The 21,993-nt window shown below is 53.7% G+C and overlaps 1 protein-coding gene across 4 annotated transcripts; it reads right to left on the reverse strand.

Moving 5' to 3' along the window:
• Nucleotides 1-326: 326 nt before the first annotated feature.
• CENPI (centromere protein I) lies at nt 327-20,147 on the reverse strand. Of its 4 annotated transcripts, XM_053274327.1 has the most exons (22): nt 19,949-20,048; nt 18,381-18,594; nt 18,073-18,285; nt 16,801-16,935; nt 16,500-16,618; nt 16,230-16,337; nt 15,755-15,803; nt 15,307-15,353; nt 14,575-14,664; nt 13,777-13,905; nt 12,131-12,298; nt 11,465-11,585; nt 10,747-10,838; nt 9,669-9,786; nt 9,503-9,567; nt 9,065-9,162; nt 8,837-8,972; nt 7,633-7,757; nt 6,808-6,856; nt 5,734-5,967; nt 4,381-4,422; nt 327-4,003 (listed from the first exon to the last, which is right to left on the reverse strand). In XM_053274327.1, exons 3-22 carry the CDS (start codon nt 18,275-18,277, stop codon nt 3,881-3,883), a joined length of 2,253 nt encoding a protein of 750 aa, XP_053130302.1. In that variant the 5' UTR covers nt 18,278-18,285; nt 18,381-18,594; nt 19,949-20,048; the 3' UTR covers nt 327-3,880. The 4 variants fall into 4 exon arrangements, with proteins under 4 accessions (XP_053130302.1, XP_053130305.1, XP_053130301.1 ...); XM_053274330.1 differs by lacking the exon at nt 18,381-18,594 and having other exon boundaries at nt 19,949-20,147; XM_053274326.1 differs by lacking the exon at nt 18,381-18,594 and having other exon boundaries at nt 18,073-18,380; nt 19,949-20,055.
• Nucleotides 20,148-21,993: the final 1,846 nt, after the last annotated feature.

Here is a 21,993-nt window from a genome sequence, read left to right on the forward strand (position 1 = left end):
TAGTCCAACTGCAACATCCTCAGTGGGGACCCAAGCTTGAGCAGCACCTCTTAGGGAAGGGAAGATTTGCCGCCGTAGGTAAGTGCCTACTTTGCCTATGCATTAATCCGCCACCAGCAATATGGCAGTCTATGCTGGTCAACCTTGGAGAAGCCGCTGCCAGTCTGTGTAGACAATACTGAGCGAGATGGACCAATGGTCTGACTCTGTAGTTGGCAGCTTCCTATGCTAATACCTGATATCATGGATGACACAGTAGTAAGAGACATAACATTGTTCTAGGCTCTTGTCCTCAGTTCCTGAAAAGACCAACAGCTGAGACAACAGACGTTTTAAATGTCTTTAATATTGTGAGCCACTTTGGGTGCCTTTGTCAAAGCAGAAAGGCGGCATAAAAACGCAACAAATAATAATTGTGCATGAATGTTATGGCTCGGAATGCACAAGCAACAGCCGTGAGCTCTTCCAGGGTCTGAATCCCCGCGATGCTTTTCATCTTTGTAGCACAGTTTCTCCTGCTGCATTTGGAAAACTGCAGCCCTTTCAGCAGAGGGGATGGGAGAAATGGCAGATCTCTTTGTTTACAGCAGAAGGGAATTCTCTCCGCAGGCAGGCAGGCAGCGAAGGGAAGTGGGGTCCTATTCTAAGGTAAAGAGATAAAGAGGCGCAGTTTTCAAGCGGAGATTTCCTTTATGTCGTCCCTCCAGCGGCCGGTGCTGGTGCCCCTCTGATGTTCCTTGGGTAGCCTGTGAGCCCTTTGGGGACCGGGAGCCCTCTTCTGCATGTATGTATGATGTTCCTCCTGCGGCTCCCTCACGGCCCTTGCTCTGCCCAGCAGCCAGCGTCCCACGGCACGCTCCTGTGCATTGTTGTGTCCCACGCTTCTGTGTGCGACTGAAGCACTCCACAGCCCGCCTCTGTTGCCATCCCACTGAGGAATGTGGAAAACGATCAGGCAGAAAAGCATAAACATGTTTACAGGCTGTGAAGCACAAGAGTGGCCTACGTTGTGCTGTTCCGCCGCCGCCGCCGGGGTGGCCTTGCCTTCTGGACTGTGAGTACACACAGAGCTCAAGTGGGGGCTTTGCCAACCGTCCCCTGCCCCCCCTGACCAGTTTCTCCATCCGCTCGCTCTCATGGGCTCTTCCCAGCACTGCATCGGCGCTCCCAACTAGGCACTTCAACCAGATGCCCTTCATCCGCCCCACCCCTGCGGTTACATCGCAAAGCTTTTTAGTTTAGCAGTAAATCCCCTTGAAACTTCACAGTGGCAGCCTGCAAATTAGCACAACATCTAGCCAGAGCTCCCGAAGCAGCTGTAGACTTGTGAGTCCAAACCGCCACTCCGGTGCTCTGGAGCACCGACATGTCACAAAACCACTCCAATGCGGATATGATTGTGTGACGAGGCTGCAGTCGTGACTGCCTGTGCAGCTAACCTGCAGTTTTCCTGCTCTCTGCCTCAAAAGGGATCTTCGGTGACTGATGGTTTGGCATTTTCAAACAGAGAGCAGCTGCATATCTGTCCTTGTTATGTTTTACGCCAATTGGAAGGTTTTGTTTTTCGTTATTGTTGAACTTCTAGCCTGATTAGACCAGGGCAACTCTTTCCCTATTCGGTCTCTAGAGGACAGCGTTAGCTTGCGCCCAGTGGCCATCTCTCCTCTTTCTCTTGTTTGCTGGACATCTAACCTGATTAAGTCTGATGAATTCATTTTCGTGACCTTACAGCTGGCCCTACGACACTTAAACCTACTGCTAGCTTTTGATCCGTTAGCTACAATTTCAGCCCTACAACAACAGGAACTCAAAGAAGGGCAGGCACGATTCGAGACCCGCGGGGAGCCCCCCCCCCCGCCACTGGGCTGGCAGCTCAGTTCTCCAAGTGGCTCCAGCTGCACCCCCTTCTAAGCCAGCAGCTCCTGATTTATTCATGGCATTAGGAATGCAGCACACCAGCGCAGGGAAGTAGGCCAACAGGAGAGGAGAGCGAGCAGTAAGCAGTTTCTCCATCCCAGGCAAGGGGTGGGAAGGGGGAGGCCCGAAGCAGTCAACCAATGCCTTGGACAAGAGGTCAGGAATGCAAGGGGGGGGGCGACTGGGAAGAAGCTTTTCAACACATCTCTGATGAGCAGCTTAAAATGGCTGCAGAAACCATGTGGTTCTCCCCGACACAAAGGCAGCCACACATCACGTCCCCCCAGAAGAGCGGTCTGCTCCTCCCGTGGCAGGAGAGAGGCCTGGCCCTGCACAGCAGCGGGAGGCCCCCTCAGCTCTCCCGCGGCTGTGGAACTACAACTCCCATCATTCCAAGCCACAACTGAGCGTGGCTGGGAATCGCCGTAGAAGCGACATCTGCCCACAGGCCACTGGAACAAGAGAGACCTCCTTGCCAGGAGGGGGGCCCGGATCCCCCTCTCCCAGCTGCCAGCTCGGGAATAACAGCAATACAAGGAGCTCACTGTGCCGTGAGAAAACCGGCAGCAGCTCCAGCTAGCAGAGCCTCCCCGCGCGGCAGCAACAGCCTGCTGCTTAGAGCCAAACAGCTGCCAGTGCCTTCCTGATGGCAATATAACGGAGCTCCCCAATGAAACACTAGGAGGCAAGGAACAGCACCGCATCTGCCCAGTTGCCAGTGATGTGTGCCAGGCGATCAGCCACTATTCGGGGGGGGGGAGGTGCGTGCTGTGCATCTCTCCCCACCCTCCACTCCCCCTGCATCCCGAACACTAGCTCAGCTGGGCCCCCAACTTGCCAACATTCAGTGACGTGGGCCAAGGAGAACCACGGTCCAGACTCTGGCATCCAGACTAGCAGCTCAGACAGATGCCAGCAATGCTACACCGAAAGCATTTGACTCTTTTGGACGACGTCTTGGAAAATGCCAGGAATGGCAAGCAGGGAGGACAACTGTCTGCTACCAGGAGGACTGTGTGGCTGCAGCCAGCAGCAATGGGTGGGCTGTTTCAGCCCTCTGGCGCCCACGGGAGACAAGGCCTGCAACCGGACCACTGGTTTTTGGTACTCACGGTGGGGTGCTGGGGGTGGGGAGGGCTGCTAGCTTGCCCCTGGACACTTGCCCCAGTTCTTGCTGCCTGCTGCCGGAGGCAGATGTCTGCAGGGCATTTCCAGAGCCGAGCCTCTGGCCCGGGCCACTGACGACACACGTTGTGTCAGGGCCACACTGGAACCAGGTGGCCCAGGAGGCCGAGTGTTCCCTCAGATTCTGTTGCAAAACACATTTATTAGAGAGAAGGACAGGATGGCAGGAGAGCTTAAGGCAACACACTAGTGTGAAAACGGGGAGACAAACCGATCAGCTTCAAGTGACTTCACTAGGAAAGCCTGCTCTCTCTAAGTGGCAGCAGGAAGCATATCAGTTACAGAGACATCCATGAATAAATATCCACTATACAGCTATGTACATCTCGCGGAGTACAGGAGAAGGGCCAGGCTCTAGCCGCCCGCCCCGCGGTCTCTGCAGCAGCACCAGGAGAAGGAAAGAGATGCCCATGCTCCCTCCTCCAGGCTGGCAATTCTCACGACCGTCTCCGCCCACCGTGTTTCAATTCAAACATTTCCCTCCATTCCTGTGATGGGAAGACGCTGCTCCTGTGTCAAGTGCGCTTGGTTTTACTTTGTAGTCACTAGCGGCAGAAGAGGGGAAGGCTGAATGTTGCCCAGAGGCCAGCCAGGCAGGGACCGCCGGACTTCTGCTCTTGCCGCTGGAGGACGGCCAGCACCATTATTGCTTTTCAGCCGGCGCCAGTTTCAAGAGACTGAAGGGCCCCTCTTCCCAAGGACAGCAGTCCAACAGCATCCCATCGTTGCCTGTGGGTGACCAGAACAGTCTACAAGCTGGAGGCCAGTTGTGTCCGTTTCACTTGCTTGCTTTGGTCTGAGGATGCCGGGAAACGCGATTGATGCTGCTTTTGATGAAGAGTTTGAGGCCTTGCAGTTCTTGGGAGTACATATATTCCAGGTACCACTCCCATCTCTTCCCCTGCAAAGAGAGAGCAGGAGAGGCTGTTCACATCTATCATCCTCCCTTCCTCTCTCAGCCCTGCGACACTCAAGGCTCAGGCTCAGCCCCGCGGCAAAAGCCCCAGGGTGCCCACAATGGCAACAAGTGAGAGGACAAACCCAGGCCGGCCAGCCAGGGGGGTGGGACCAAGGGTTGTGGCGGATGCAGTTGCTTGGGAGCCGGACGACTGCACAGGTCTCTCTCCAGCAGAAAGCATCCGGCTGCTCTTCCTTTGGCCCATCGCAAGAGAGCGTGCTCTCTCTCGCTCTCTGGGGAGGCATTGCTCCAAGGAGCCCAGCCCCAAGCAACAGCCAGCTTCCCAAATGTTTAGCCCTAGGACAAGTGGGCCACTCTACCTGAATTAATTTGAAGTTTGGGGGTTTGCCGTCGTTCTGTGCCTGCAGGGAAGAGGAGACAATAGAAACGGATTGCTGAAGTTAATCCTTACACCACCACCAGTGAAGCATTTCAGATTCTAATGGGGCAATATCCAGAACCGTATGGTACCGCAGAGGCACTGCATGGAACTGAGCCCAAGACCAGTTCATTCATGTGGGTTCCTCCATGGGAAAATTCAAGAGAGACTTTTTGCAGAGGCCCTATGCAGGTGAAGTTAGCTTGTGTTGCTTGGGGATATAACAATTCACCTCATTTTCAGTGCAATGTTTGGAAAGTTCACTGAGGAGGAGGGTGGAGAAGAAATGCCACCACCCCCCGCCCCCGCCTTGCCAGTGGGGAGAGATGGCGGAGAGATTTGGCAGCTAGCTGTCCTTTTGCTGCAGAACAGCACCCTCTGCTGAAGCAAGTGGCAAATTCCAGACTGCCAGAGGCCTCATCAACAACCGGATACGGCCCTGAATGCAGCTAAATAAGTCTGCCTGCAACTGGAGCAAAGGATGCAGGGTTGCCAGGTCAGATCCAAGAGAGCTCACTCCGCCTCTGGGCAGGCTGCACAGAAGAGGATGCACCTGGCATAGCTCCTCTCCTGAAAACACTGTGCAAGGAAAACCTGCACAGGGTGGGACTTTGTCCTTCTAGCCAACGGAACAGAAGAGCAGCTACCTTGGGATCTGGACCTCGAATACCTCTAGCTGCCATATTTTCACAAACTAGGAGGACTAGAAACAAGCTGGAACAAGACTGAGTTTGGCGGCTTTTGCAGCACAGAGGGTGTCTTTAGTTCTAGCTGTCAGCATAAGAACATACATAGTAGCCCTGCTGGATCAGGCTCAAGGAGGCCTCTCTAGTCCAGCAGCCTGTTCCACACAGTGGCCCTCGGGGAAGCCCACAGGCAAGAGGCGAGGGCTTGCTCGCTCTCCTGCTGATATCCAGAGGCATCCTGCCACTGAGGCTGGAGGTGGCCCACAGTGGAGGTGGCCCACAATGACTAGTAGCCATTGACAGACCGGTCCTCCATGACACTGCCCAAGCCCCATTTAAAGCCCAAGGAGCCTTTTTAGCTGCAGAGCAGCTGTTGCCAACAAACCCAGCAGAAGGCCCTCCTCCTTTAAGCCCGGGCGGCTTGGGCCAACAGGCAGGAAGCATGCTGGGCAGTGGTGCAAGGCCAGCTAGCCAGGCCCTCACTCAGGCCCTCGGGCCCAAGGCCCTCCGAGACCACCCTCATTCTGCCCCAGCAGAAGCCTTCCGGTAGCAAGGGGTTCCGCCCACAGGAGGGATGCTCTTGCCTCTGCCCAGCCCCCTCCTCTGACCTGCTCCAGGAAGAGCACCGCGTAGCCCGTCAGGGCCGGGTGGAAGACGATGTTCAGGCTCTTCCAGTACTCCTGCAGCTTGGCCTTCTCCAGCACTTCCGGGTCCATCTTGATGCCCTGAGGGTGAAAGTCTTTCTGGAAGACATTGGAAGTCCACAGACACCCAACCATGGCTGTGAGGTACCGGTTGTATTCCTGGCACGTCCGGCTGCTGAACTTGAATTGCAGCATTGTCTGGAAAGACACAGCAGAACAGAGCAGCCTGAAGGGCGTTCCGCCTGGACCAGCGCCGTCCCTCTCGAGTGGCACTCCCAACAGACATCGTGGCAGGATGCCCCACCCATCTGTGGCAAGCAGGCCTGCTCGGAGCCAGACACTCCCAAAGGTGAAGAGAAAACCGAGGCAGTGCAGAGCAACACGTGGGGACTCGAAGAGTTCTAGACATACAGCGGAAGGCGGGGGAGGAAGAGGAGCTTGGAGTCTTGAACCACCCCCACCCCCACCCCCGATGGGGTTCCTTCCAAGAGACAAGAGGAGACCCCTGTTCTCCATGTGTCTGTGGGTGGGTCTTACAGACCCTCTTTATCTATCTGTGGCATGAAATACAGGCAATCTTTGCCTAACCAAGGTTCCCAAGTGGCAGGAAAGAATTTCTTATGTCACCTCTGGCCACCATTTTGTGGCTCTTTTTTGTTAAAGAACCGCCCAGAGATGCCAAGTTTGGGGCGCTACAGAATATTTTAAATAAATAAATAATGAAAAAATAAGAGGATTTGTGGGGGCATTCTTGGAGACCCGGGGAACAAGGTACTGTGCTTTTCCACCCTTATTTCTGCCCCCTCCCTGCCTTTTCAGTGTTCCCCCCACTCTTTATCCATGCTTGTTATCTGCGGAAATTGGCGGGAACAGAACCCCCACCAATAACCAGGGCCACCTGTAATGCAGTATGAGAGAAAAGGTTTGGAAGGCAGGCAGGCAAAACCCGTGTCTGAAAAGTATCTGTGGGAAGGACAGGAGCTTGTGGAGATCTTTGGCCCAGTCCAAACAGATTACGTGTCTTGTTACTCGTGGTACCTTTTTGGCCTGTTGATTTTGTTTTGCAGCAACCAGGTTGGTCCGATACCTGAAGCAGGAATAAAAGCAACATGCTGGAGTGCAGGACAGCTGCAACCACCCATCCCTCCAGGCCCCGTGTGCAGGGCTGCAGGGCACCACCAAAGGGCCCCCGGCATTCTTGCAGGGCTCCTGAGGAAGCAAGCTGGATGGCCCCCTTTGCCAAGCGGAGATCACCGGGGTTTGCATTGGGCTGGGCAACGACATGCGAGTCCGGTCTGCTGCAAGAGATGATCCCGCTGAGGGGATGGGGCGGGGCCTCAGTGGAGGAGCATCTACTTTTTTTTGCGGGCGGAGGCGGGGAGGTCCCAGGTGGCAGCGGCAGCAGCAGCATCCCCAGGTAGGGCTGGGACAGACTGCTGCCTGGAACCTGGGAGAGGCTGCTGCCAGTCAGTGCAGGCAAGACGCAGCTCAGTGAGCCAAGGGCAGCCTCCTCGGCCCCTCTCCCTCATTTACTTGGGTGCCACACGCAGTCTTGGAGGCCTCCCCGTTGCTTTCCTCTCCCTGCCTCTTGCAAGAGGCGCCGTCTCCAACGTCCCCCTCGAGAGGGAGCCACGCAGGACAGCCACGTCCCGCCCTTGGCGGAGAGAGGCGGCAGCGTTCCAGGAGGAGGCCCTTCCCAACTGCTGCTGCTCAGGGAAGGGGAGCCGGAGGATGGCGACCCCGGAGCGGCTCCTTCTTTGGCTTCACGAGTGTAGAGAGCAGCAGAGCCAGGAGCTGCGTGGCCTCAAGGGACCGCGCGGCCTCCTCACCCAGGAAGGAAGGGCCCTTTCTTCTTCCCAGTACCTGTACATGATGTGGCAGAGCTGGTCCAGTGTGACAGAATCCATGCTGAGGAGCGCCGGATAGAAGACGCCAGCAGGAGGCATCACCACCAAGGGGAGGTTATACTTCAGGTACACGTCACACACCTGCCCCCAGGAAAAGCACAGCCAGGTGAGCTGGTGGGCTCCACTCTGTGCTCCAAGGCACAGGAGATGGACAGCATGCCAGGGTCCTGCCTACAGGCTCTGGAGGGTCCTGGAGAGCTGGTCTGGTGGCAGCAAGCATGACTTGTCCCCTGAGCTAAGCAGGGTCTGCCCTGGTTGAATATCAATGGGAGACTTGATGTGTGAGCACTGCAAGATTATATTCCCCTCAGCAGGGGATGGAGCTGCCACTCTGGGAAGAGCAGAAGGATCCAAGTTCCTTCCCTGGCAGCATCTCCAAGAGAGGGCTGAGAGAGACTCCTGCCTGCAACCAGTCCGTACAGACAATGCTGACCCTGAGCTGACCCAGGGTCTGACTCAGTCTATGGCCACATCCTCTGTCCTGGCTGGGGGTCAGGAGACTGGCAGGCCGAGCTGCCCATCCACCCAGGGCTTCTGCAGAGGACCTCTCCATCACCCTTCCGAGACTCTGGGAGTGGGTTCTTCAATGCTCTCCGGGGGAACACTCGCCTGGTACCTTCTCTACCAGTCGTCGGGTGCCATGGGGAGATTTTTGTCCTCCCAGGTTTTTAGTGGACACTGTTTTAATTCCATTCCAGTCACTGTATGGCTGGTTGGATGCCAGGGGTCCCTCTGGATTATCTGACTGCTGTATGAGTTGTGAAATTCGTTTGTGGGTGGTGCTTTGTAGGTTGTCTTATGGGGAGCAGGACCAAGAAGGGCTGAAGTCTGAAGAGGGCATGGAAGCAACAACAACGGCAGGCTGCTGACTGGCCTCTTACAACAGACTTCTGAAGGGACCTGGGAGGGGGGGGGGGCTTCTGTCCCGCTGGTCTTCTCTACTCCTCTGCCCTTGTCCTGCCTCGGAGGGCAGTCGGTCCCGGGCAGGGCTGGACACAACTCCAGCCCTCCGGCTGCTGGAGACTCCTCTCATCATCCCCCAGGGGCCCCTGTGGCTGGGGATGATGGAGGTCAGAGCCCATGAACAGCTGGAGGACCCCAGTGGGGCAGCCCCGCTCGGGAGATGTGGAACAGGCTCTCCGCGTTGCCTGCTTACGTACGATCTCATAGAAGTCCAGGATGAAGTGCATCAGGAAAGTGGAGTTGTTCTCCAGGCACAGGGCAGAGGTCGACAGCCGGCCGACCAAGTGGATGAGCTCTGCCACGGAGCTGACCAGGCCAGAAAGGGTGGTGTTCCTGCAGCGGGGCAAGACACAGGCATCAGCAGCAGCCCAGGCCTCTCCTGCCAGGGGCACGGTGGGCGCCACTCGGAGAGAGGCTCAACTTACAGGAGATCAGCATTCAGCTCCGTCGCCATGTCTGCTTGCATGACGTGCCAGTTCAGCCAGTTCAACAACAGCTCCCTCAAGCTTTCCAGGACGCTGCACTGGAAGAAGAAGCAGAAGAGGAACAGCCTGTGGATGAAGCGTGTTTTGGACACGGGGCATGAGGGCGAAGAGGAGGGCTCGTGGCTGACACCATCAAGGCTGCAAGCAGCTAAGGAGGAGGTGGTTTCCAAAGCCGAGGAAGCACCCAGAAGAGCTCCAAGGACGCTTGTGGGGCCACTCAGTAGAGGATGGTTGGGGCATCCTCCCTCTCGGCAGAGGCAGAGTTTGAGGGAACCCCGCCGGCCCATTCACACCGCTTGAAACTGGGTTGGAGGTTTCCCCCCGCTGCGAAGAGGTCAGGGGGCCAGGAACCCAGCCTGGCCGCTCTCCCGCCATTACCTTGAAGTAGAGGGAGGAGGTGAAGAAGAGCTGGGCCAGGGGCTTGCAGAGGTGGGACTTCATTTCTGGAAGGGAAGCACACAAGGAGGAGAGGGGCCTTGCGGCAGCAGCAGCAGCAGCAGCCAGCCCCTCTCCCCTGGCCCGCACCCCAGCGAGGGCCACATACCTGAGAAGGTGCTGAGAGGAATCCAGCTCACCAGCTGCAGCACTTGGGCCCGGCAGCAGCAGCCGTCCCAGAAGGGCAGGCTCCGGTACAGGAATTCTTCGCAGGACGAGAAGCCTTCCTGGAAGGCACAACCACCACCACCACCACAGGCTCTGCCAGGCTTGCTCACAACACTTTGCCACAGCAGAGAAGGAAAAGCCAGCCACTGCTTGGCCCTCTGCAGGTAGTAAGAGCAGACCCACCCGGGCTGCCTGGCCTGCCTCTTGGGGGTTCGGGTTCGGGCAACCCAGGGGCCACGCTCAAGGGTGGCTCCTTTCGCCAGGCAGCTCTGCTTCTTTGCCTGGCCAAGCAGCCGCTGACCCTCGCACTGCCTGGGGCTTCCGCCAAGGCCCTCCTAGGGTCGCTCCTTCCTCTCCCCGCTGGCCAGCTCACAGCCAGTCTGCCTGCCCTTGCCACCCCGTTTCTGGACCACAGAGACCCTGTCGTGCCCTCAGACATCTTCTTCCTTTCCTCAAGTGTAAGACAGAGCAAGGGCAGAGACAAGCCCAAGGGCAGCCCAAGCTATTTTGCTGCCCAGGCCAGAGAAATCACAGCCCACTGGGGAGCGAGAGAGACCGAGCTTGCTGCTGTTTAGTGGTGCCCCACAACCAGCTGCCTGACAAGGGCTCCTTCACTTTAGAGCTGGCCCTGGAGGGTGCACCTCCTTGCATGGCTTCTCCCAAGCCTGAAGGGGCACTCCAGTCCTGACTGCAGTCTGGTTGCTGCTGTCCTGCAACAAGCCCAAATGCAACACAAGTTTGAGCAGAAGGTGGGTGGGATGGTGGACAAAGGGAAGTGGGGCCCTTGGAGGAGCTGTGGGATAGGAAGAAGGCAACTGAGAAGCACCAGCCTGCGCCTCCCTACCCAAGCTTCCACAAAGTTCAGATACTCCAACTCCTCTGATCAAAGCAGAGGATGCTCGAGTGTGGCAACACTGGTCTCAGCGAGGCCTTGCCTCAGCACACGAGAGATGCCAGTTGCAGCAGAGGCCCCAAAGCCCTCCAGAGAACAACAGGATGGGAGTTGCATGTGGACTAACCTGCAAGAAACACTCTGCCTCAAAGACTCTCTCCAGGAAGTCCTTGAACTCCAATTCATATTGCTGGTTCTCAGTCTTGTACCAAGGGCATTCTGAAGCACAAGACGACAACAGAGAGATAAAAATAGTACTAGCCTTCATCCTTGGCTATCACAGATAACCTACACCAGAAGAGTGAAGGGTGAGCCTCAAGCTGGTGCTGGAAACCTTTAGCAATGTTAAGGAAAATGTCTCAGCTATATAGAGGTCCTCCTGCTTCTCATTCCAATACTCCAGAATACACTTGAGCAAGTCCTTGGTGCTGTATCAGAATTTTCTTCATAAAATAAAAGCACTGCTTTCCAGCACGGGCTTGAGGCTTCACTCTTATTTTTTTCATGCTGACCTGCAAGACCCAGTCTGTCATTTGTTATGCCTCTACACAGAGTTCTAGCTCTCACCGAGGTGGCCCAACCTGTTTCTTGGCTGTACCCAATCAGATTGAAGTGCAGGCTCAGATGATTAAAAAAAACCCATGCAGCAAGAATTCTCCAAACATGGAAAACCAGCATGCCAAGGAAAAGGTTACACTAAGACCCTTCTTCCCAATACTCCGTTTCCTACATGGAGGGGAGTGTTCAGTAATGCAAGTCTCTCTCTGAAGTGGTCAAACACCAGTTTCCCACCTCAGTGAGAACAAGGCCCACCCCTCCCCTCAGGTCTCAGTCAGTCTCCCTACCTTCTCTGAACGTTTGACCCATCCAGAAGTACATCCTCTGGTAGACAGAGTCATCTCTGAGGCAGTTAATGTGGTGAAGCAACAGAGGATTTCGAAGTACTGAGCCGATCCGGGAAGGAAGCTGCAACAGAAGTCATGGGGAGGATCTGTTCAGAAAGCGGCAGAACCATGTACTTGAAGAGGTTTACAATGCCACCTGGCAAGCCCCACTCCTACACGGCATGACTCTGCCTCCCAGCGACCATGAGCACACTGCCCTCCAATGAGACATGTGCTGCACTAGGGAAGAGAACTTCCCTGCGATTAGGAATGCTGGTGCCCCAATCACAGGGAGGATCTCTAAGTACACTGCTCATCTCTTCAGACAAATCCTGTACTTGGGTTCAGCAGGAGGTGCGGGGGGGTGGGGGTGGTCAGGACCAGGGGATGCTGGAAGTTGTAGTCAACAACGTCCGGGAATCCCTGTTACAGGAAACGCTGGTCATGCCGTGCATCAAGTGCTTTTTTCAGGAGTAGGGAAGGAAGTATGCACAGCCCCATCTGGCCTTGATTTCCCAGTACGAATGCCTTGGCCATTTTGACACATTCCGGTTATAGGTAGCCTCATCAGCAGAAAGAGACCCGAGCAACACGAAAACTGGTTCGCTCCTTGGATCTGCCACTTACCTCTAAGCGATGGATGTTTTGCAGCAGCTGGGGAAAGGTCTGCAGCTGCTCTACTGGGAAAGCTTCAGCACAGCCGAGGGGATCTGCACAACTGGCCTTCTGGTCTGCAGCGGAGCCGCGGCTGGAGGTGGTGCTACGTGCCGACAAGGCCACTTGTGTGTTCCATTTCTGCAGCAAGCACAAGAGGCCAACGCTGAACAGCTACCTTTCCAAGTGCAGGACTATGGCCATGCCTTCCTGCACAACTAGTTACCATGCTTTCTTCCAGATCACTTCTACGGTTCTATCTATTGCCTGTACAAGCTTTGTGAACCTGACATGAAGTACTTCATTTACAACAGACATTACCCCAATGAATGATCCGAGAGCACCTGATTCCGGAATGATTCCGAGAGCGCGGAAGCAAAGCAGACATGCAGCTGCCCAGCATCTGGTTGGGAGCATCCTGTTAGCCAGGGATTCTTGGACTACAACCCCCATCATCCCAAGCCACAATGGCCAACAGGATGATGGGAGTTGTAATCCAAGAACACCTGGGGACTCATGATGATGATGATATTATTTATTTGGTTTCTATATCGCCCTTCCAAAAATGTCTCAGGGTGGTTTACACAGAGAAATAACAAATAAATAAGATGGCTCCCTGTCCCCAAAGTGCTCACCATCTAAAAAGAAACCTAAGATAGACCCCAGCAACAGTCACTGGAGGTCCTGTGCTGGGGGTGGAGAGGACCAGTTACCCTCCTCCTGCTCAATAAAGAGAATCACCCCATTAAAAAGTGCCTCTTTGCCCAGTGCGCAGGGGTTAGCCATCCTGAGCTTTCCAAAAGCAGGAAGTAGTAGAGAAGAGGGTAGACATGATTGCGACCAGGGGAGTCATGGTGGCAGTGCCCACTGCAGAGCATGTGCAGTCGCAGGGGGCCAGGGCTGCCTTACGGGTCTGCCAGAGCCCCTGTGCAGGAGCTCCCTGCTGCTGGAGCCCTGGCCAGCCAAGGTCTTCACAAGGTTAGGTGTTGTTTTAGGTCTTTTTACATTGTATCTGTTATATTAATGTTGTGAGCTGCCCCGAGCCATAGTTTCCTGGAGGAGGGGGCTATAAATATTTTAAAATGATAATATAATATACATAATGATGAAGTAGCAGCTGCTGCCCCCCTTCTTCACTTGGGGAATCACTCTGCATGAAGCGAGACTCAGAATAACCGCAGCTCTCCGCCCCACCAAAGTTCCCTGAAACACGCTGCAGAGTCCCAACACAGACTTCCCTACCATGGTAAGCGAGCTCTGTGCCCCTCCCCACCCCACCAACATCTTTTAGACCAGCTTTGGCTTGCCCCTTTGTCCTGCCCTGCAGATCTACACACAGCTGGACGCATCGCTCCTGCACACTGCTCAAGTTGCAGGGGGTCTGCAAAAACCAGGGAGGCCAGAATACTGAAGAGAGCTGAACACGCACAAGTCAGAGGTATGCAGCATCTGGGTCCCCTACTGCCGCTGGTGCCAATGCATCAAAGTTCAGTTGATAAATATCTATATGCGGAAGAACATAGACCGATTTGACACGGTACCAGGAACAGGCCGAGAAACCGACTGCCTAAACAGCGTCAGTGACCTGAGCACTGGCAGAGGTATGAAAAGGAACTCACCCTCTTCCTGGACTGGGGACAATCCATGCCTATTAAATTCTGCTGGGATGCAGGCGATGGCCCATACATCCGCTGCTTCATGTGGCCGAGAGCTGTTTTCCACAGATTCTCCGAATTTTTGAACCGTATCTGGAGGGGGGAGGAAGGGAGAGAAGATGAATGTACCCTTTCGTCACAAAGTTCTGAGGAGAGTGGGGATTCAGATGGCCATATTACTCAGGCAAGGATTGCAGTTAAGACAATCCAATCACTTGAATCAATGGTGCTGCAGATCAGCCTTAAAAGCAAAAGTTCTCCGTGGATGATGTTTATAGGGGAGGGAGGAACAGGGCTTCTTATGCTTCCCACCTCACCCCCATCAGGAACACAGCCATTCAAGCCGCTATAGCAGGGCATTCAAGGTGGATTTGTAGAGCCAGACTTTCAGGGGGAAACTGCAGTGGCAACCTTGGCTTCACCTTGAGTGTTATTAACTTCGTCTGAAGCGGCATGATATGCACAGTTTGTAAGAGTGAAGCTATATGCACATCAGTTCCAAAAGCAGACGGTTTAAACTGGGGGTGTCAGACCATGACCCTCCGGTGGTGGTTGGCCTCCAGCTCCCATCCTCCCGGGCTACTGGCCACGGTGATGACTGGGGATGGTGGGAGTTGGAGGCCAACCCGAGCCGGCCAGCCACAGTTTGACACCCCGGTTTAAACTCTCAAACGGCTTCTTGACGCAAGCATCACCGCCCCTGAATTCCGATGGAAAGAGAAAGCACCAGACAGAGCCCATTCCCAGTGTCCTATTCTTCACCTTTGTGTTTGCCGGCAGCGTAATGGACACCATTTCAGGAGCAAAGTTCTTGTACATCAATAGCAGAGCCTGCAGGGGAGGTTCAGTTCCCTGGAAGGAAACAAGCGAGAGGTCAGATGCAGCACTCCCCATGCCCAAATGCAGTGGCGGAGAAAACAGGACAGCTGCAGGCCACGCTCCACAGCACCTCCTTGGAATTAGAAGGGCTGTACTGATGACTGGCAATAGTTCTGGGGAGGTGAAAACCGACAGATTATTTCAGTTCATCCTTTTTTAATACGCAGCACACACTTGTTTAGGGAGCATTGGGATTTCTCAGCAAAAACAAAGAGAGTCTTCAGCCACCCTAAAGACTAACAAGCTTGTCTCAGCGTGCATGAGCCTGCAAACCAAGAAAGAGTACTTTATAAGTCCAAGTGCTTTGGGACTGACAAGAGACAATCCGTGATTATTGTAATATTAATCTGCAGGAATAGTGGATAAAGCCATCTTTCCAGCTGTGGTTGCTTGGTCAAAAGCTCACTTCTATGCATGCTTACTCTGAGTAAGCCCTAGTGTGTCCAAGAGGGTTCACTCTGAAGGGTGCCTAGGACTGAAGCCCAAAGGATCTCTTCCTTCACAGAGATGGTTAACTCTCTCAAGTCTGAGGGTTTTTGCTATATGAAAGTATTTAGCACACCCTGATAGAGGATGAATTCCAACAGCTTTTATTAGAAGTTTCAAGCAACTCACCATCCTGGTCTGCAGGTCTAGGAGCCTCCGCACACGGAAAGGTTTCACTAGAGAAGAAAAGCATGGAGTTCTATAGATAACACAGTAAAGGGATCTTCACTGCAAGCTAAGTAGTGATTTAGACATAGGGATAGCATACAGAAGGAAAAACCTTTCTTGCTCCAAGTCAAAGCAACAAACTCCAACACAGTTGAAATATATTTCTATTCCACCTTTCCATATTAAAGAATACTCAAGATAGCCGACAACATTTAGACACAATCCAAGCTTAATGTACTTTTTAAATAAAAGTTAAATGGGTTTTGCAACAAAGCTGACTTCTGAAAATGAGGACACATATTTAACAAACTTGTTTGGCAAACAAGGCCAGTGAGGAGGAAGCTAATCAAAAGACCATCATTTTGGCAAGTACACTGTATGTGCCATGAAGCCAGTTAGGCGCTCTCACCGTTCTCTCTTCGGGTCAACAAATAGAGCACGTGGCAGACAAAGGGGTGCTGTGGAAAGAGAGGGCAGGGATGAGAAGAAGCTGGGGCGGTGGCAGATTCCATCCTTCCCAACACCACCATTACAAGCAGAGGGCATTTCATTAGCCCAAGTCTTTCAAAGAAACATTGGTGGTCTGACATTCAGTTGTTTGACCCTTATACCAGATCTTATGAAAGTGTGTTTAGAAGGACACCCAGTGATGCCCTGTAAGACACATTAGAAAAGCCCTGCCGGGTCAAGTCCAAGGCCCATCTAGTCCAGCTTCTTGCTTCCTGCAGTGGCCAAGCAGGAACATCATGGAAGCACACCTCACTACTTTTCTTGCCAGGCAACTGAGGAGTGGAGCTATTGACAACCATCATGTAGAATCAGATGTCACACACCCTTATCAGAGAGTCGGGGCAAGTCAATTCTTCCAGAATAGATAATCTCACCAGTTTTTCATCTTGTAGGAAGCTGAAGAAGAAGCCATAGAGGCTATTAATCTGTTCCTTCCGATCAATGAAGTCAAACATGGCAATTAGCCATTTTAGAAAGAGCACCTAGAGGTGGGGGGGAAGCAGATGTAAGCAAGAATGAGGATACGACAGCCAAGCTGTTATAGCAGAGATGGGAGAGGCAAGGAGTCGATAATCAGCCGACTCAGACTAGCCCAAACAGCATTGCTCAGAAGCAAGATGTTCCCAACAAGCTTGTTGAGTTACCTGGGTGTTGCGAGAACATTTGCTGACACAGAGCCAAGACACAGCCGAAACAACAGAATCCTCCTTTATCAATGAAGTAGGAATCAGGTTCTTCACCAGTCGAGTGCTTATTGCTTCCGCTGGAAGACATCAAGACATATTACTCACATAGCTCCAGAATTCTCCCCACGTGATGGTCTCGCTCAACCTAGTAGGCTCAGGGTCTAATTAAACGACAAGTCACAGCAATACCGCTGCTCTCAGGTACCCTTCACTGCCAGAAGGAAGGAGGGACAAAAAAATCATGTAAAGAGGTTTTTACCAAACTTCCCGCTGAGTGCTATGTTCAGTAAGATATCAATTTCTTCTGGTGCCAAGCCTCTCTCCTGGGCAGTCTTTTCAACAGTCACCAAATATTGCTGCAGAACTTTATTCTTCAGGGAAGTGCGGTCTTTAACTAGGAAAAAGTCAAAATGTTTCAGAACTGAAGCGTACCTGCTGATCCACTGGCTTTCTTGATCCATCAGCTTGCACTGTCCAACACACTCCCCACCACCTTGCAAAACAAAACAAAACCCCACCCAACATCCAGGTAACCCCAGAGGGGGTACCATGAAAATAATATGGAACTGCAGCAAAGGAAGGAAGGACCCACACATTTAGGCACAGCTCACTAGGCAGCCCTTACTTGTGGTTGTCACCAATTCCCTCACATCTTTTTCTGGCACACATCTTGGAGAGAAGTGTGCCCTCTGTGGTTTGCAGAGGGTAAGCAGGAGTGGGAGCCCTCTCCTACTGCTCAGAAAGAACTCCTGCTGTTTCTTACCTTCTCAGAAGTGTCATTGGAAACGAGACCTCTGGCTCAGAGATCTCTGTGGTGCTGAGTGCCCTGCTCGCCAGAAGGCTGGGAGGACTGGCCACAGGCGAGCTAGCAAGTGAAGTTGTCAGTGCCTGACCAAAAGGTTATACAAAGAGGCGATCTGGCAAATCCAGCTTTGTGTGCCAGGAATCAGGGGGAATAATATATTCAGTACTTTGGTCACAGGAGAGCATGAAGCAATGTTGACTACTGGTTTTTCATATGTAAGTAGTTTTTGAGAAGGTAAATCAGAGCATGTTCTGATTTATGGGTGGCACTAAATTCAGAGGCACTATTGATATAGGAGTGGGAAGAGGGCAGAGCTGGCCAAAGGAGATTACGGGTGGGTTCCAGCTGGAGCACCCGAGTATTCATATCCTGATCCTCTGGCCACCCTTAAAGTGCTATTTACACATGGCATTGAGCCAAAACATAGGTGAGGATGCATATTCAAATAGACCTGCCTTTGAAAACAATGGCATGCAGATTGCAAGTGCAACCATTCAGATACACATCAGATCTAGACCCTTGGTTTCCAGGTCAACAACAACCAATATTTTTATACCACTTTTCAACACAAGTTTTCAAAGTGGTTTACATAGAGAAATAATAAATAAATAAATAAATAAATAAGGGGGAGGTCAGCAAGTGAAACACATGCTAGAGTTTGATTACAGACACGGACCTCCTTAATGGGACCAGACTGCAAACCGTGAGTCCAGCTTTTGTCCTTACTTTTCTCCAAATAGTCCAGAGCTTCCTCAAGAGGACTTTGGCCAAGTTCTTCAGCAGCAGATTGCTGATCCCCACTGGGTGTTTGTGCCTTTTTGCTGCCCGTTGACTGTGGGGTACTTGTTCTCCATGCAGAGAGATTGGTTTGCTTGCCAGCACTAGGGAACAAAGCTCCGGTTGGTGTCTTGGCGTTTACTCTTTTCTTCATCTTGCCCACTCCCAAGGAAAGAAGGGAAAGGCCAGTTATTTGTGTGCCAGTTTAACCTTCTCTCTAACCAATTTAAGTATGGTGTCCAGAATGAGAGAAGTACCTGTAAGAAAAGGGAAGCCACCTTAAATAGATTCCAGGTTCAGATTCTGGTTTACTTTGAAATTCTGATTTGAATAAGCCAGGGACAAATCATGCTTGCTACCACAAGACCAGCTCTCCTCTCCTTCAAAGGTTCTGTGTATTACAGTTGGCCAAGGGGTGTTGTTGCCTTCATACCATGCACAATACATGCCTTTACACAACATAGAATCGACCTGGAATTCACAAACACAAGATACAGAGCCTGCCATATAAAAAAGGACGAGCCAGGCTCATGGAGACTGTTAGCCCAGATGGTTAAATGGAACCTCTCCGGACAGGCAGTCTACTTCCCATATACCCAATGCTAGAGACAGACCAGGAGGAGAGCCAACGTAACAAATTTAAGGACATGCAACTGCAATGGGACTCTCAATAGAAGGCAGCTTCTTAGCCTCAAAGGGCTTTCAGGGATGGGACCAATGCTCACTGGTAGAGCACCTGCTTTGAACCCACCCCCCTCCCACCAGGTGCCAGGTTCAGCACCCAGCATCTGCCCATAAGGGCTAGAAAAGAGTCCTGCCCAGAACCTTGCAGAGCTGCTGCCAGTCAGAGCTTGATGGGCCAAGGGCTCTGTATAAGGCAGTTTCCTGTGTTGGAGACTGAACAGCAGCTCAGTGGCAGAGCATCTGCCTTGCGTGCAGAAGGTCCCAGGGATCAGTCCCTGGCGGCGGCGGCGGCAGCCTCCTCTCCAGGTTGGGCTGGGAGAGACGCCTGCCTGGGACCCTGGAGAGCTGCTGCCAGCCAGTGTGGAGACGATCCTGAGCTGCTTGGCCAGCATTCGGTAGAACCTCTCTGCTGGACCCATGCCCTCGCCAGCAATCACTGCAATGCCTGCTTTATTTATGTATGATTGACTAGCAAGCCAGAGGCCACCAGTTCGAATCCCCACGGGTATGTTTCTCCCAGACTATGGGAAGCCCCTCTACTGGGAAGCCGCGATCTAGGAGGGGGCTGGAAGGCAGCATCCTCCTCTCCTACTGCAATGGGCAGCCCCTCCTGTGTTCCACCCAAGACAGCCACCGGGCTCCGTGCTGGGTGCCAGGAGTCGACGCCGACTCAACGGCACACTTCGCCTTTGCCAGTGTCACCGGGACTCCCAGAGGTTGTGGACTACAACTCCCAGCACCCCCAGCTGCAGCAGCCTTTGACTGGGGATTCTGGGAGTTGTAGTCCACAGCCTCTGGAACCCCTGGGAGAGGGGGACACTGGTGGGGGGGGCGGCCCATGGCTCAGTGGGCGAGCAGAGGCCCCCCCCAGCCTGGAACCCCGCAAGGACTGCTGCTGCCAGTCAGAGCAGGCAACCCGGAGCGCGCTGCGGGGCCGCTACCAGCCAGAGCAGGCAACCCTGAGCCGGGTGGACCCAGGCGGGGGCTGGCTCAGGACTCACCGCGCTGTTCTTGTTGCGAGCCGCCGCCGCCGCCTGGAGCGCCTTTGGAGCCAGGCGGCATCGCGGCGGGTCTGTCTGTCTGTCTGTCTGTCTCCCGCCCCCGCCCCCGCCCCCGCCCCTCCCCTCCCGCCTCGGCCTACCTGCCGCCGCCACCGGGCGAGCAAAACGCCCCCTCGCCGCCCTCTCAACCGCCTTTAAGTTCGAAAATGCCCCCGCGCAGGCGCAGAGCGGCTGAGCCGAGGCGGAAGCCGCGCCTCTCTCCGGGCTGAAGCGGGTTCTCGGCTGCCCGCGACCACAGTCGCCTTCGGGCGTCGCTGCGGCCCCGTGCGCATGCGTGAGACAAGCCGCTCCGTCCGTCCGTCCTGGTGGTTGTTGTTGTTTAAACGCTCCTCCCCCCGCCCGCCCCGGAAGCGCCGCAGCAGCAGCAGCAGCAGCATAGAGCGCCGCGGGCTTGGATGGATGGCTAGAGTGACGGCGAGGGGCCAGTGGCTGGTGCTCCTCGCTTTTCTCCCCGGCCCCCCGGAGAATAAAAGCCGTGGCGGGCAGTTTGAGGCTGGCTTTCTTTTTTTTAAGTTGTTGTTGCAAAGGAAGAGGCGTTCGCTTTCGTAGGCAGCGACCGACTCTGTCAATGCGAACTGAGGAAGTGGGTCGGTGGTGCTGCCCAAGAAAGCTAAGGCTGGTTTCTCACAACCTACCATAATACAGAGAAAAATCTAGTTAGGCTCACCCACTGCAGGAGTTCCCCACTTGGCTCATCAGATAGTGTTGGACTACAGCTCCCATCGCCCCCCGCTACGGTGGCTGAGGGTGATGGGAGTTGTGGTCCAACAACGTCTGGGGACCCAAGGCTGAGAACTGTCCTACTCTTCAAAGGCACACCAGTTACCCCCCCACCCCACCCCACCCCACCCCGCTTCTCTCTCTCCCCCTTAGCTGCCTGTCTCTTGCAGAGAATTCTGGGACACGTGTCGTGATGCTCAGCACACCTGATTCATCCGTGCAAGGCATGGGCCGTGCATCGACTAAGTCCACCTCCTATATAGTGTGCCCAGCATTCTTCCTTGTGGAAACACATTGCAGAAGAAAATGGGTCAGGAGGGCCAAGCTGCCCTGGCCTGCCCCGACTGATCACCGAGGACTCCTGCCAGCCTCAAGGGAGCCCAGACTGCTCAGTCCGAAAACCACCAATCTAGAGCCCAGGAGTTTGGAACCTTCCGGGTTCGACATCTGAACACACGCAGTCTCTTGGGAGGTGGTGCCTTTGCATGCCCAGCTAAATGTAGTGTGGTAGTGTCAGTCTAAAGACGAACGGGGAGCTGAAAAGGCAGGACATCAAAAGGCCGGACCTGGAAGCAACTCCTTGTTAAGCATACACTCAGTGGCAAAATCCACACTGTATAATGTGTGAAACCACACCGTGGAAAAGTGGAGGCACACTTCTCCTGCATATGCGCACTGGTGGGCATCCTGAAGACTGCAGAGCCAGAGCAAGTGGAGGAGCACGGATGGTGCTTCTGATCTGAAAAGTGCAACTAACTCAGCTCTCGGGCTGGCTCGGTGGGGTTGCTGATGTCCTCCACTTTCCCCAAGAGGGCCCTGGAATCCACCTCATACACCCACTAGCGCTGGTATAGAATTACTCTGGAGCTCTTCAGAAGACGGGTGCAAGACTGGCGCTTCTCTCGGTGCGCCTCTGGTGCCTCATTAGGCATGATGTCAGCTGCTACTCCATACTTCTCCCATGCCACAGTGAAAAGAAGACACCATGAGCAGAAGAACACCCTCTGAGGCCATGTCTCACAAACCCGTTATCATTTGGAAAACGATCTATAGAAGCATGGTCTTCAGACTCAATTCATGCAATACTTGAATCTGAGCTGTAAAGAAATGACCGGTGCTTTTGGTTGTCTCTTCCATCTCTGTACCAAGCAAGAGGTGGACTCAAGTGCTGGTCCACCAAAAGTCACATCATAGTCAAGGTTGTGGTGGAGAGAATTCACCAGAAATGTTGTGCTCAAGATGTGGTCCAGCCCAGAATTTTCCAGATCGCTGTGCTCATCTTTATCTGCCTCTAGAAAGATTGCTCTTGATAGATTATAGGGACATAGGAAGCTCAAGGCAACTAAACAGAACCCTGTGTGAGCTGAAAGAGTCTACCATCCTTTCCTTCATAATTTCAGGGCCC

Source organism: Hemicordylus capensis, chromosome 11 (assembly GCF_027244095.1).
Source record: "Hemicordylus capensis ecotype Gifberg chromosome 11, rHemCap1.1.pri, whole genome shotgun sequence".
NCBI lineage: Eukaryota > Metazoa > Chordata > Lepidosauria > Squamata > Cordylidae > Hemicordylus > Hemicordylus capensis.

Coding starts and splice junctions, on each gene's coding strand:
- CENPI (XM_053274330.1), bottom strand. CDS start 18,277: ATGAAGAAAAGAGTAAACGCCAAGACACCAACCGGAGCTTTGTTCCCT. Junction 15,354..15,754: donor GTTGACCCGAAGAGAGAACG/GTGAGAGCGCCT, acceptor TTTCTTCTCTAG/TGAAACCTTTCCGTGTGCGG. Junction 4,004..4,380: donor CAAACTTCAAATTAATTCAG/GTAGAGTGGCCC, acceptor CTCTCTTTGCAG/GGGAAGAGATGGGAGTGGTA.